Source organism: Bubalus bubalis, chromosome 11 (genome assembly GCF_019923935.1).
Source record: "Bubalus bubalis isolate 160015118507 breed Murrah chromosome 11, NDDB_SH_1, whole genome shotgun sequence".
NCBI lineage: Eukaryota > Metazoa > Chordata > Mammalia > Artiodactyla > Bovidae > Bubalus > Bubalus bubalis.
The window spans coordinates 58,750,614-58,766,840 of NC_059167.1; the positions used below are offsets into that span (position 1 = coordinate 58,750,614).

Here is a 16,227-nt window from a genome sequence, read left to right on the forward strand (position 1 = left end):
ATCTTGAACTTTTCCCATCACGTTTTTTCTGCAACTAGGGTAGAGTGGTGGGGACCAGACACACAAATTAAAATTGGTGATTTCTTTTGCTGTAAGACTCTGTGATTTCAGGTTCACTACTGAAAAGTGGCAAGGATTATAATTACAGCGCATGCATAAGAATCTAAGAAAGCTAACTATTTTCATCTTCAATTTTGAGAAAACATCAAGTTTTGTGCCTGAAACAATATTTTGTTTAAAAAACAAAAGTCCACAAAAACAAACAGATGAGTATTTTAGTCAGTTATTTTAAACTTACCACAAACACCAACTTTCCAACATTGGTCCAAGGGAAATCATAAAGTAATTGTTTCTCTTCGTCTAAATTCTGTGGAAAGAATGATGAGTTACTTATAACTCTAAGTTATGCACATAGAGTTACCGAGGAAACTGACAGATACTCTAAAATAGCTCTAACTTCTTTCCCAGAAAACTAAAATACATACAGTAATTAAAATCTAAACGAGGTCCCCAACTCTCTTTAGAGACATACAGACAGTAATTAAAAGAGAAATGATACAATTCTGCCACTTTGGGTTCCTCAGTGACTACATTGCCTTTCAAGGTAATCTGTTCCCTTCTGGCCCATCTCTAAATTTAAATAAAAAGTCCAGAAGACTCAGGCATTCGAGAGATGAGATAAGGCACTCAGACGTTCATAACTGGGTGTTTTGCCTATACCAAAGATAAGGCACCCTCCCAGGTCTCACAGACCTCCTCTTTCCCCTGTTGATGGCGGGATGATAACACCATCCCACCTGCAGTAGGATGACAGGATCCGCTTACTCAACAGATGAGTTTTATCAGAATTTGTAACGGAAATTAAAACGTCTGGGTCAGATACTTTATCACAAAGTCATTTTTCTTTCCATAGTTACAGATGCACCAGATGATAAAAAAAAAGAATGCTAAAAATTAATGACACACAAAGAAAAATGTCTGGATATTAATGATCTATGAGTGATAAATGTGGGCCAATCTTTGGTTTGCTGTTTCCTGTTCTAGAGGACTTACTGATGTCAAGGATCAGACTGTTTCACTTTGTCTATCCCACATTATCCACATCTGTGCTGGACAAATAAGAAGTAGTAACCAATCAATGGCTGGAAATAGGACCAGTGAGCATAGCACAGGACCAGGCAGGCACACTGTCAGAGTGAAGACACAGTGGATAGATACCATTTGACACCTATTCCCCATTAACTAACCTGAAAAATCTGTATTCCCCGCATGGTCAAGCCAAGGGTCAGAGAAGCTTCAATTTCCCTTTTATCCTGTAGGAATAAAATTATATGAAAAAGTGTATCTTTCTTCTGTAAGAAACAATTCAGCACTAAAGAATGAAAGATAAATTTCAGTATTAGAAAGCTTTTTACTTAAAATAGCTTTGCCTTTCTGCATCCTTTTTTTCCTGTAAGATACAAGAAAATCATGGGTACATATTAAATCAATAATGATATTTTCTACTTTTTAAATCTGAGATTTCAGAGTTTTAATGTTTTTACTATACTTTCATATCTGACAATATTCTAAATTTGTGTGTTACTGAGAACTCTGGTAAGACTATTTGCTACTTTTACATCAAATTTTTTTTTAACCTTCTATGCTATGCTAAGTCACTTCAGTCGTATCCAACTCTTTGTGACCCTATGGACTGTAGCCCGGGATTCTCCAGGCAAGAACACCACAGTGGGTTGCCATGCTCTTCTCCAGGGGATTTTGCCTACCCAGGGATCAAACCAGTGCCTCTTATATCTCCCGCATTGGCAGGTGGGTTCTTTACCACTAGTGCTGCCTGGGAAGCCCCTTTTAACCTTCTAACATCTTTTCTCAGATGTTAGAATCTTGAACATAATGTCATAGTTATATTCTGAGGTGCAGTAGATTTTGCAAATTTAAAACTGGTTAAATCTCCCAACTCTGAAACAAAAGTTAGAGGCAAGCCTGAATAGTTAATGAGCTTCCCTACTTAGACAGCATACTAAAGACCAGAGACATTACTTTGCCAACAAAGGTCCATCTAGTGAAAGCCATGGTTTTTCCAGTAGTCATGTATAGATATGAGAGTTGGACTATAAAGAAAGCTGAGTGCTGAAGAATTGATGCTTTTGAACTGTGGTGTTGGAAAAGACTTTTGAGAGTCCCTTGGACCGCAAGGAGATCCAACCAGTCCATCCTAAAGGAGATCAGTCCTGAATATTCATTGGAAGGACTGATGCTTAAGCTGAAACTCCAAAACTTTGGCCACCTGATGCAAAGAGCTGACTCACTGGAAAAGACTCTAATGCTGGGAAAGATTGAAGGAAGGAGGAGAAGGGGACAAGAGAGGATGAGATGGTTGGATGGCATCAGCGACTCAATGGACATGAGTTTGAGTAAGCTCCAGGAGCTGGTGATGGACAGGTAAGCCTGGAGTGCTGCAATTCATGGGGTCGCAGAGTTGGACACAACTGAGCAACTAAACTGAACTGAACTGAAGTGAATAGTTAATGCTCTCTCATGAAGATAGTTGAAAGCTATAAAGCTTTACATTATGTTAGTTTGGAAAAAGCACTTATTTTTAAGAAGTTCAATTATCACCTGCCATTATGATATACATTCAACCAGCTAAACCATAAACTGAAAAAAAAAATACACCACAACAAGTATAAGGGAAAAATACTGTACTTAGCCACATCTTTTAAGCACTATTTGTAACAAGTGGTTGTATGATGTAAAGTTCAAAATAGAAAATAAAATTGCTAAGTCACTAAAGTATATTCAGTATGAGATTTCTCAATTAAAAAAATGAGTATGTACAGCTCTTTATTATGTTCAGTACCAGTTTTTGCATGATCATGAAAAGAAGTATTTTTAGAAAATGTATCCTCAGCTGGCATAGTAGATAGAGCCTATATTCACTACTGGGGCTGTTTTTTTTCCCCCCACTAATATTCTTTACATCAAGAAAGGCACATACAGTATAGGTTTAACAGGAGAAACCAATTCATCCCTATGACTTTAGGCCAATATCCCTTTCAAGGCTGTTCTGATTGCTTCCAGAAATAAGACTGTGTTCATAAAAATGCTGGTTGTGTGTGTATGAGGTATGTATCACTGGGCAAGAGGTACAGAGGTTTGTTGTTGCTGTTGTTTTAAATTACCTATCTCCTGTCTCCATTTTATAAACAGGTCTTAAATGAAGCACTTTTAATGGCAGTCACTTAATTTCTTTAAAGAATGAAAATTCTCTCCATAAGGGAAAAAAAATCTGTTTCTTCACCTCAATCAGTTCGTTAGCATTATCTTGTTTCAAGAAGGCCAGAGTGATTTTTATGCCATGTAAAAGTAGCACACTTTGAGCAAATTGAAAAATTAATTTTTACATGAAAGATAAATTAGAGATATCTACCTTATCTACTAAAGGATTCCTAATAGGATTCTTTAAAATACCAAAGCTTCCCTAGCAAATGGAAAGCAACCAATATTTACTGAGCACTCACTAATGTGCCAGGCACGCCATCTGGCCATTTCAGATTCATCGTCTTGTTGAATCCTTCCTGACCTGTGGCATGTATAGGATAATTCCCACTGAACAGATGCCCAGTACTGCAGCAACAGACCCCCAGGATCCCAGCAAGAGTGAGTGCCGGCGGAGGGTTTCTAACTGATGATCTGATTCTAAAGCCATACTCTCTCCAATGTATCATTCATACTTCTAATACATTTTAAAATATAAAATTATTGTCAAAACTGTCATTAATTTTCATTTTCTCTTATAAGTTGAGGTGTCACAATGAACTCTTAAAAGAAAAACAAGAACTCAGTCTTTTAGGAATTTAACTGAAGAGATCTTATGGAAGTCTTTGCCTTTCAAAGATGACAGGGCATTAACAAAGCATCTCTTGGGCATGAAAGGGGAAAAAATAACATCCGTTGCTCTCTTTTTAAGTTTTTTGAACCAGCCAAGAAAATTAGCCAGCAATATAACCGATCTATGGTCCAGTCTCTAATGGCCTAATTATGCTTATCTTACCACAAGGGTGTAGCAGAGATTAACAAACCTAATAATAACAAAGACAGTGGTAACAGAAACACATTTAACATCATACTTAATGTGTGCTGGGCACTGTTTTCAGCACTTTTCACCCACTAATTCCTTTAGTCTTTAATAAACCTCAGAATTTATTGGGTTTGTTACCATGTCCATTTATCTGTGGGGAAACCAAAGCACAGTAACATGCCTAAGGTTACCCAGTAAGGGCTGAAGCTGGGATTTAACCCCAGCAAGCTGGATACAACAGACCACACTCTGAACCACCTCATCCTATTTGGTTGGAAAATAAATACGCCTTTGAATACTCAGGTGGGAATTGAAGGGTTCATACCATGGAAGTGATACTTGTGGAATAGGGAGAGAGAGGAGTGTGGCGGAGAAGAGGGAGAGAAGACAGAATGTGGTGAATACTTTTGCCAGTGATTCTCCGCAAGACCCGCCCCAGTTATTATTTCGATGTGTGACCTCTGACTCAGAATGGAAAAATGAGGCTAGGGACACAAGAACACAGAACACAAGGACACAGGACAAAAGAAGGAACAAACTTCAGAGTGAGAGCAGCAAGAAAGTCAGTGATTCAGGCACAAAGGTTCTTGTAAGCAGACATGGGTTGACTCCTGTCTTTTACTAGTTTTGTGATCTTTGGTATGTATCCCTGATTGTAAAATGAAGATTACAGTCCTATCTTATAGAGTTATGAGTATTTTTTAAAAAAGGATAGATATGAAGTGTTCCGATAAACACAAAACTCACTAAACATTAGCTGCTGTGGTGGTGCTCTTGTTACTAACGGATAGAACGCAGGTGTGGCTTCCCTTATTAAATACTTACTGATCAAAGAAGTAGTAAACATTACTCCCCAAGGCAGAAATGCAGATTTGGGAAGGAGGAGAATAACTATTTCATAATCACTGAAAAATCAAAAGCACAATTTACAGCCACTTGTCATCTCAATATCAGAACCATGAAAAAGACTCACTCCTGCTTCCAGGCCCAAAGAAAAACATCACTGACTCCAAGACTGACTTATGACGACAAACAGCAGTTCAAATAAAAATTCTTTTAAAAACCCATTTTAAAAACAACCAAAACTTAAAAAAAAAAAAAAAAAAAAAACTTCTCCTGATCAAGAAGATACAGCTGCAGACTTACTGCAGTTTTGTACCTTATACAATCTGTAGTAGTGAACAGCGACGTCATCCAGTCGGACAGCCTCTTTGATATATTTAAGATGAGCCTCAGAAGCTGTCAGTGCAAACTGATCTTTGTGCATGTTTGGAATGTGCTTCAGGATGTAGTCCTTCCCTCTCTTGGAAACAACCTGTTGGGATACAACGGGAGTGCAATGCAACATTTGTTGGAAGGATTCAAGTATAACACGACCCTCACCCCGCAAATGATGAAAAGGCTGAGAACCGAAAATAGGCCCTTGAAACTGGCTGATTTCCACTAGGAAATTCTCACACTGATACTCTTTTGACCATCTGTGACGTTACTAGGCTGAACAAGCTAATACTAGAAGGTACAGAGTCAGTTTAGCTGTAGTACTTCATATCTAAGAAGAAAAATCATAAGAAATGGGGAAAATATGTTCTTTTGGCTTTAAAATCACTAACAAAGAAAAGCCATGCAAACTTGCACAATTTTGTCCACATCATTGTTTACACTTGCAGAATTATTGGTACCATGAAATACAGCTACTGTTAGCACATCTTCAGGTTCTGGATCCTACTTAACTCTTCTAAAATTACAGCCACAAAGTGGGAGGCTCTCAATGTTAATCCAAAGAAGGCAGAGGACTACAAGGAATTCTCAGAAATATTTCTGGTTTCTGCATAAGAGGCTGATAAGAACACTCTACTCAAATACTTAGGAGAAAACAATTTCACTCAAATATTCGTTACAATTTACTTCGACTTCAGTTTTCATCAGACAGTAGTCTAAGCTTTCAGATTTCAAAAATATATAGTGTCCAGTAGCTACAGGCTCAAAAAAAAGGTGTTGATAAGTTAAAAGTCTTAGCTGACTTCATGAAGATTATAAAAGATGAAAAGAAGTACGCAAAGTGAACAAAAAGCATTTTTAGTGCTCAAAATGATCAGAATTTAAAAATTAGAGAATTTTTAGTTCTATCAGTTTTTATAGTTATTGACATATTTTTCTTCCTATGAATATTTTAAGGAGAATTAAACATGATGAATTATTGGCCAATAATGAAGTTTTGCTGATAACTCGTTATAGATTCTTTCTTTCTAGATTCCTTTTTCATGGAGATCATTTAAATCAGTACTTGTCAACCTTTTTCAGGTCAAATAACCCATAGAAAATAGTATTTGAAAGGGCAGTGAGGTGTATATGATAGGTGGTTCTGGTGATCACAAGGGTCAAGGAAGCTGGTCTCTCAGTACCCTGGGCGCCACGGCGCACGAATCAGGAAGCTCTGCTTTAAAGACCAAGAGCCCATGAGAACCTGATGATAACTAGACAATGGAAATACTGGCTACTTTTGGTCCCACAGGCACTGCTATGTAATAGCTTGATGCCCTCTGTGGTTTTTCTTCAACAACTGAAGCACAGTCAGCCCATGAACAAAAGCTTGTATTGAGCACCATGATGTGAAATGTTGAAGAAACAGAAAAGGTTAAGTTTACACCTGTTCTTTAGGATATCTTAAGAAACACTCAGGTTACTGGGTGCAAGAGATAAGCAGAATATTCGAAAATAAAATACTTTTGTTCAGGGTCTTATTGAGCCCAGAGGAAGGGCCCTGGGCACCTAGACAGTCCATCCAGAGAACACACCTGGGCCAATGAGCAGGAGTAGCCAGGTAAAACAGGGAGGGTGCCTCACCAGCTAAAGAAGCTGCAGGCAGAAAGGCCCAAAGTGCAAAACTACAGGAGTTGTGGAGACACAGTAATGCTGAGTGTTGCTGGAGCACAACACACGAGGTGCAGGACAACCAGAGAGGAATGTGAAAAATCTGGCAGGGACCATGAGCTGGGAAGTTCCTAGGTCATGTTTGGCGCTCAGGCTTTCACTCTGCAGGTGAAGGTTTAAATCAGAAGCAAAATCAACTTCTCTGCAAGCTGTGAAGTAAAGCCTGGAGCAGGGACAAGTGTCCACTGGTGAGTGCTGACGAGAGCTGGCACCTGGGAAACGGGAGGAATCATGACCTGGGTTGGGGTGGGGATGCAGTAATGTTTAGGAAGTTAACAGCAACAAAAATACAAGAGAATTTTATTTCCTAAGTTGAGTGATGGGGAATCAAGGGTTTATATTAGAGGATGTTCTCCTGACCAGATGGGGCAAGCTAAAAGAAGAGTGTTAAGGAAGAGCCTGAATGACTCTTAAGTTTCTAGGTGACCAGGGCCACTGGCTGAGGTTATGAACACAGAGGTAGGAACACACAGAACTGAGGTGGGAAGCAGATAAATTTGATCTGGGACATTGTGAGTTTGAGGTGCCTATGGGTAAACATCTGTCTTACAGACATAAGGGAGAGAAACGGATTCGGGAGGTACCAGCACATAAGTGGTTGTAAAAAGCATCAATTTGGAGGAGGTCTCCTGGGATAGGAGTGACTAAGTGTCAATCACAGCAGAGAAACCCAGGAAAAGATGTGAAAAGTGTCCACTGGATTTGGCAACTTAAAGGTCACTGCTGGCCCTAAGGACAACACCATAGTGGAGGGGCTGGTGAGGAAAGAAGGCAGATAGATGTCGATTGAGGAGTACATGTCGAAGTAAAGATGCTAAAACATCAAATTCACATCACTTTTTCAAGAAGCTTTACTGAGAAGGGAAGGAGAGATAGGTAGCTCTTCTTTCCCTCCCTCCTTTCTCCTCTGAAGATAGGAAGGTGTGAACCCAAGTATGTTCTAACTTAAGAGGAGTTAGTTCAAGTAGAGGCTGAAGATATAGGAGAGAGAGATGCCTCAGCAGAGACCTGGAGGAAGAACGGGAAGTGATGTCAGCAGAGTATGGTGGAGGAAACATGGCTGAGACAGTCAGTGCTCAAATAACCTACATTTTCTTGCTGAAGGAAGCGGGTGGCTCCTCCTTTGATAGCGAAGGAGATGGTGGAAGGCACAAGCAGTTCACTTATATTTGTTTTCTCAGCACAGGAAAAGTTGTGAATGATGTTGCTTTTTAAAGAACAGTGTTTTTCTCCTTCTGAAGGGGAAAAATGCTGCTCGAATTAAGAGTAAATAGGAAAGTCAAAGCTGAGTAAATCTCAAAAGAAGGCTGACAAATTCCCAGTTCCAGCATCTTTAGGATGGACAGCCATCCTCTTCCTCATTACCTACGTACAGGTCGAGTCGGTGGAGAGACTGTGTGTGCCACGCTCTCAAGTGTGAAATGTGTACCCGCGTGTCATGGAGGGTGTGTGGGCCATTAAACACCTGGCTTCCCAGTTCTTGAAGCTGCATGAGTAGCTTGACTATTTCTGGTTGCTACTAGTTTCTTTGTCATTACCATTGCGCCTCGCAATGTGTCTAACATAGAGAGTAGACATTTTAGGGGTTGATATGTCTCTATCGAACTAGAACAATGAACTAGAAATGTGCTAGAGCAAATGCTTTAGATCTGAAAACAGTGCCTACCCAAGATGGGAAGTAAGCCTCGGGCTCAAAGTACTTTCCATAGTGCTTATTCCTTTTGAAGTTCCCAAGATCAGCCTGCAGTGCAAAGGCTGCCAGCAGGAAGTAGGCCTCCTCTCGGAGCACACACTGCGAATGAAGAACTTGTTTTCTCAGGTGCCAGTAATAATAGTATCTTGCTGCTCTGTCACTAGGAAAATAAAAGAAAGCGGAACTCACATTTTGATGGAACAATCTAAACGCATGTAAACAGAGAGCAAATCCTGTTGCCCATCTGGGGACGGGAGCTCTTCTGCTCTGTCCCCTCCTCCTCCCCCGCCTCACTTGCTGAAGAGGGGGAGGCTGTGTCAATGCCTGATGGCTGCCTGATGGCTGCTTTCCTCAGGCCTCAGGGAGACAGGACCCCAGGCCAGATGACCCGGACTGCAAGAGCAACATTTCCTGAGGCCTGCGGCACTTGATTCATTCCGAGGATGGAAACAAGATCTAAATCATGCCACTCCAATGTGGTAAATAAATACTACATTGAACAAGTATTAGAAGAGAAGCCTAGGCATTCGTTGTCTGTATTACAATAACTTTGCTACCACGATGCTGCACACACAACATAAATAAGGACAAATCTGGGGACAATCCTGGTTTTAATGTCATGTGTCCTGTTTTGTTTTGTTTTTCATCTGAGCAAATTACAAATACATTAGGCACTTTAAAAAATATTTCTATTTATATGCTCTACTAGAAAAAATTTGCTTGACTATAGTTTTTTTCCCTCTAAAAATGAATGAACTGAAAATTCTCTTAAAATCCTTTTTTTTTAAAATTAAGCAGATGTTACTTTATGGGTGTGTTTTTATAGGTACATGCCACAAAATCATGATAGTCCTCACAAACGGAAACAGTAATAGTGCACCCGTTATCTGTTGAGGTCAGAAATAAATATAGTCCCCATTAAATACACTAAAGAGTGCTGACTGGGTAAAAACACAGTCAAGCTCCAAAAAATGTCACAGGCAAACAGGACGCCTCTGTGATCAAAGTAAAAATGCAAGGGGGAAAAAAATGTGTGTGTTTGTGTTATGTATTTAATGAGTATTTGCCTCCCTATTATTTTAGGTTGAATGTTTACCTGAGATTCATAGCTCATTAGTTGATGATAATAAAAACATATGGGTTTATTTTAACCAAGATCATGTTTAAGAATGAAGAATTTAAAAATAAAGCATTTATGTAATTTTTTTCCTCTTGGGACAGAGTACTTTTCAGAGCACTTCTTTGTATAATGCTGAGTACACAGCGTTTGGACTAGCTAATCACTGGAGAAAAGGGCAGAAGTATAGGGGTTAATGAAACATTCATTAGTCCCAGGGGGCTAATTAGTGGCTCAATACTATATTTTTCTTCTTTCCAGCACATTCCATTCCAATTAAGTACACTGAGTAAAGATTTTATACAAACTGAGAATAACTAAAAAGGTTTCTCTGCCTTTAAAAACATCCTTTATGGGCTCATATTTTTTACTTTTTAATTTGCATGTGGCAATAATATAAATACTAAGAGCAAATCTCAGATACAACTCATTAGTTAAATGTATCTTTGTCCCTTTTACATAGGGTTTCTCAAAATTAAAAATAAGTGAAAAACAGAGTTCACATTTCTAGTAATTTCTACCAGGTGACAAGGTCACCTCTGAAAGTCTTCCAGCACTGAATCCTCATATAAAATGTTAATCTGAGCTTCTGAACTGATGACTTCTGGGTCTGTATCATGTGCAGAGTAGTATTCAGGTACCCACCTCCAGAAAAGGAATCAGTTACCTGCCCTTGCCGAACTGCATCTAAGATTCTCACAGGATAGCTCCACTGGGTGTAATCTTAGCTTTAAAGATACTGCCAAGAACAGAAGCAAGACCCCGAAGGTGAAAAGAAAACCAGGCGATACAAACACCCATGCATTTGTATAGGACAGAGTTCTTGCTGCTGTCCCTTTTCTCACCCCACCACCAGAAAAGAATACAATGCATTAACCAACCTCTCATCTTTTCACAAAAGTGCTAGTTCTTCCTTAAAGGAAGTACCTTTTCAGTGACTGATCTGTTATGGAGAATGTGGAGTAGAGAAAATGTGAGCTGTGACACTGTTAACAACTTCACTGATAGTCTAACATTACCACTCGTTCATTCAACAAATATGTATTGAGTGTCTACTGTTACCTCTGTTTTAGGGACTGAAGATACATGTGTGTGCAAAAGTGTTTTTTTTTTTAAAAAGAAAAAAACCCTGTTCTTGGGACTTCCCTGATGGTCCAGTGGATTAGACTCTGTGCTCCCAATGCAGGGGGTCCAGGTTTGATCCCTAGTCAGGGAACTAAGATCCCACAAGCTGAAACTCAGAGCTTGTGTGCTGCAACTAAGACCCTGTGCAGCCAAGTAAATTAATTAAAAAAGAAAATCTCCCTGCTCTTTTATATTCTAGCAGGTGGAGACAAACAATAAACACAAGTACTTTATTTGATACGTTAGAAGATGAGTACTGTGGAAAATGAAAGGTTTGGAATTTCTCCTTGTCCTCATACCTGATCAATCGACCATTTTCCACATAATACTGCACACGGAAGTGGATGATCATAGGAGGTCCAAACTGATCAATTCCCTAAACAAAGACACGTGTAAAAATCAGGCTGTTTTTAGTTACTTCAAAAGTGGGTTTTAAAACCAACAAATATCATTTTTAAGACACTTTTTAAACATTGAAAGGTTTGATCTACTTCTAATGAGTAGGGGCTTCCAGTAGGTATAAAGTTGTCCATGCAGAAACAGGAAGTTATAAAGCATCATCACTATCTGATACTCATTCACTGTAATGCCAGTGACAACATAAGGGAAGATAAAAATAAATGCCAGTGGAAAGTTCTAGCTGAGATCCAGCTCCTCTCCCAGCTCTGTCCCCTGTGGTGACCATTTGCTCCTCATTACAATGTTCTCCTGTTCCTCTGACATTCCACATACCAAATTCTAACATGCTGTTTGTTTATTTAGACATTCATGTTCCTTACTTTGTAGTTGGCTTTGAAGTAGCCTTCAGTTTACTCCAAGAATTCTTAAATACAAATTGGAGGATCAAGGATTACACACTGGGGATTATTACTGTTTTGTGAGGGTGATCTTGAGAACACTAGGTAAATTCCCAGTGAATGCTCTCCTATGCAAATACGAGGCATGGGTTCAATAAAGTAATAAAATATCAATGTAAAGATAGTAAAAGCAGATTTTAAAATGACTAATAATTTCTAGACAGTCAGTTTTGACAACTAATGTGGCCAAAGAAGAGGAACAAATACTTTTCCCTTGATTTTCATTTCAAAACATTATCCCAAGGTTATGGAAAAGTTATTGTCCAATACTATTTTAGCAGATATTCAAAATCTTTTGCTACATGTTATAAGCTATTAATCCCTCACTAATGTGATATTTTAGAACTTATAATTCATATCCCTTTCCAAATCTTTACTGTATAAAGTGTTAAGATGTTTTCCTAATATATAACAGCTAAAATAAACCTTTTTTAAAAATCAAAATAATTTTGCTGATAAATGTAATCTCACCCAAGTGACTTCGTATTGTCGTACCTTGCTGGCCTCTTTCTTCCATTCTTTTGGACAATACTTATAAAGCTTTTGTGACAACTCCATATACACGTGTTCATTATCTGCACATTAAAAAAAAAGGAGACCAGGTGATAAAGGATAGATTTTTTTTTTTTAAGAAAAGAATATACAAAGAAATGGGTTTTTCAAAAAAAGTCTCAAGCTTTCTGAATGTACTCTAAAGTCACATATCACCAAGAAAACTGAAAACATAAAAAGATACAAGGTTCTGTGGGATAGCTATTAATGACATTATTATTTTGCTTTTGCAATACAGAGCATGTATCATTGAAAATGTTAACATTTAGAAGAAATATTAGATTCCTATTCTTGCTTTTACTTAGTTTCCATGGTCATTATAACTTATAGTTTAACTTCCAACACTGTGGGTGTTACTCAGTCTTAAAAAAACATGCTTTTCTTTGGTTCACAGAGGATCCATCTCATAAGTGCAAAGTAATTAAAAAGGGCAGAAACAGCATCTTAATTGCTATGTAAGAAACTAAAAAAACTGATGATAACCAATTTGTTTTCAAGTGATGAGCCTGACCCATGTGTTTTGTGAAAAGAAGTCTCTAATACTATTCCTTCTCTGTGCTATCCACATAAAACACAGAATGTCAAAATGATAAAGCATTACTTGCACTGCTTTTGGGGTTGATCTTGTGGGAAGAAGAAAATAATCTTATGCAAAACAAGAATGGATGCCAAAATATTTCTTCAAGGGAATGATGTTCTTAAGATGAGCAGAAAATAAGACTGCTAAGTAACTCATGTAAAAAATGATCTAAACATGTGAAAACTAGCTGGTAAAAAGTGCAAAATTTTTCAGATTTCCCAAATGGACTCTTTTAAAGAGAGATATTTCATATGAAAAGTATTCCTATCTTGTACAAAGTTTAAAAAAAAAAATTTTTTTTAAAACTCCTTCCTTTTCCTCTAACCATCACCCTGGGGTCATGCTCATGGAAAGTCCTGCATAAACATGTACTTGTTGTGGAAGAAAAGTCTGTTTCTTTGACTACTCCAAGGATAACACACGCCCACACTGTCACTCATGACTGAATACTGGAGTTTGACAGAACAAGTCAAACGTCTGACAAGAATAGGAAGGGTAAAGCCACTCTTTGTCAATGAATGTCATAGTAAGTAACCAGCATGGATGAAAGGGGCAAAGAAGAAGTCCGAGAGATAAGAAGATGCTACTAAAATCCATTTATCACATGAACTAAAACCATCTCCCGTTTCTACTATGGTACCAATTAAACATGAAATGGACAAGATCAGACAACGTTCCTGTTGAAACTGATTTGCTTTTGGCTTGCGTTCCTGTCTGAAGAAGCAACATAATGAATAGAACTGAGACTGCTCGCCATAATGGCACATGCATAGTTTTTTAAACTACCACTTTGTTTCTACCATCCAGCAGTTTGACCAGAGCTGTATACTTTCTCAAGCACACATCCGTCCTGCAAAGCAGGTGAAGCAGTGATTTCTATTTGACATGAGAGAAAACTGAAATGGAGAGAAGGCAAGGGACATGTCTAAAGCCACATAGCTAGCTAGTGGTAGAACCTGAATCAGAACCAGGTCATCTGATGCCTGTTCCGAAGTTCTTGCACCATCCTGCAATCTCTCTTCTAAAAAACACATCTCAAAAACTCTTATTTTGAAAACCAAGGAAACTGATTTTATGAGACTGACTTGCTGAACAGCAAAGATCAACAGACTGCTTGTAGTTGAAGTAAGAAGAATTAACTCTGTAGAGCATCTTATTTCCCCCAGGCTCTTTCTTGAAAGAATGACTGAGGTGTGTACTAATATAAAGATGGAGCTGAGCATTTGTGTTTTTACTGCTTCCACTATCACAGGAAGAAACTGAAGAGCAAATGGTTGGTTCCTTTCTTCTTCTTTTTTTTAAATATAAATTTATTTAATTGGAGGTTAATTACTTTACAATATTGTATTGGTTTTGCCATACATCAACATGAATCCACCATGGGTGTACACGTGTTCACCATCCTGAACCCCCCTCCCACCTCCCTCCCTATAACCATCCCTCTGGGTCATCCCAGTGCACCAGCCCCAAGCATCCTGTATCCTGGATCGAACCTGGACTGGCGATTCGTTTCACATATGATATTATACATGTTTCAATGCCATTCTCCCAAATCATCCCACCCTCTCCCTCTCCCACAGAGTCCATAAGACTGTTCTGTATATCTATGCTCTTTTGCTGTCTCGCATACGGGGTTATCATTACCATCTTTCTAAATTCCATGTATATGCATTAGTATACTGTATTGGTGTTTTTCTTTCTGGCTTACTTCACTCTGTATAATAGGCTCCAGTTTCATCCACCTCATTAGAACTGATTCAAATGTATTCTTTTTAATGGCTGAGTAATACTCCATTGTGTATATGTACCACAGCTTTCTTATCCATTCGTCTGCTGATGGACATCTAGGTTGCCTCCATGTCCTGGCTATTATAAACAGTGCTGCGATGAACATTGGGGTACACGTGTCTCTTTCAATTCTGGTTTCCTCAGTGTGTATGCCCAGCAGTGGGATTGCTGGGTCATAAGGCAGTTCTATTTCCAGTTTTTTAAGGAATCTCCACACTGTTCTCCATAGTGGCTACACTAGCTTGAATTCCCACCAACAGTGTAAGAGGGTTCCCTTTTCTCCACACCCTCTCCAGCACTTATTGCTTGTAGACTTTTGGATAGCAGTCATTCTGACTGGTGTGAAGTGGTACCTCATTGTGGTTTTGCAAATGAAGCAACTGACAAAGAACTAATCTCAAAAATATATAAGCAACTCCTGCAGCTCAATTCCAGAAAAATAAACGACCCAATCAAAAAATGGGCCAAAGAACTAAACAGACATTTCTCCAAAGAAGACATACAGATGATTCCTTTCTTCTTGATGTGTTCCCTGCTCCACGGTCTCTGGCCTCTTCAGCGTGGTCTTTTTAGATAAATGAAAACAGCTCACATTTTGGAGCTGAACTTATTGATCAGCTCATCATGATACACTTTCCAATTTGGGAGATCTGAGCATTTTATGGTACTAACCAGATTCTCAAGATATCATAAACCTTTAAATTGAAACCAATTTCAGTAGTAGAAAATAATTCATATCCAAATACAAAATATAGCTACATTTCACAAAAAAGGCTTCCTTGAAAAACTGAGCAAAGATCTGAAAGGTTTTTTGGCATCTAGAAGACTAAATTAGAGAAATTTTAAAGTATGATTTGAAAGAAAAAAGTTTTAAGGAATGGCTACACTTAAACTCTGGGAACTTAATTCTAACTAAGGTGTCACTGGCAGAGAAAGCTTATATGGAGCCCTTTACTTGAAAATCTTCTCCATGTAAAGTATACAGAAGAAACCGATCCCATATCTCCAAGTTATATGTTTTGACTGGAAAAAAAAGAGAAGGGATAAAGGAAGGAAAAAAGAAAATAAGAGTAAATTAATAGATCACTTTGTTATACTATATCTTCAACAGTAAGAGAATTGGAATAGAGAAAAGTCAGGTTTATTATGTCTACATGTCTTTTAATGTCAAAAATTACAAAACAAATTAAATTATAAAAATAACCAAGGTAATTTCCTATAGTGCAAAGAAACAAAAATCAAGTTGGGTTCATTAAAACATAAAAGAGCAAATCCATAAAATCTAGACTTGTAAAGAGGTACCAGTTTTTGAGTTCAAACCATAATAAATTCAAGACCTAAAATTCTAAATCATAGAAGAAATACACCGCAGTTGAGTTTAAAATATGAATACTAGATTAGAAGCCAAGATTACAAGTACTTTGACAATCACAATTACATAACAATATGCTCAATTAAGTTACAGCTATAAAATGCCATTTCCTCAGGGAGAGTTGGCTAACT

General features: G+C 38.2%; 1 protein-coding gene across 3 annotated transcripts in view; it reads right to left on the bottom strand.

Annotated features, from left to right (window-relative positions):
* FRMD6 (FERM domain containing 6) overlaps positions 1-16,227 on the bottom strand; it is a 281,731-nt gene that overhangs the window by 17,872 nt on the left and 247,632 nt on the right. For 2 of the 3 annotated variants that reach the window (XM_044925123.2, XM_006046337.4), the window contains 6 exons: positions 12,276-12,379; positions 11,247-11,323; positions 8,679-8,865; positions 5,241-5,396; positions 1,248-1,313; positions 299-367 (listed from right to left, as the gene is read on the bottom strand). In XM_044925123.2, the coding sequence (XP_044781058.2) occupies positions 299-367; positions 1,248-1,313; positions 5,241-5,396; positions 8,679-8,865; positions 11,247-11,323; positions 12,276-12,379 (659 nt within the window). The remainder of the gene's footprint in view (positions 1-298; positions 368-1,247; positions 1,314-5,240; positions 5,397-8,678; positions 8,866-11,246; positions 11,324-12,275; positions 12,380-16,227) is intronic. The other variant, XM_006046339.4, reaches the window with a different exon arrangement.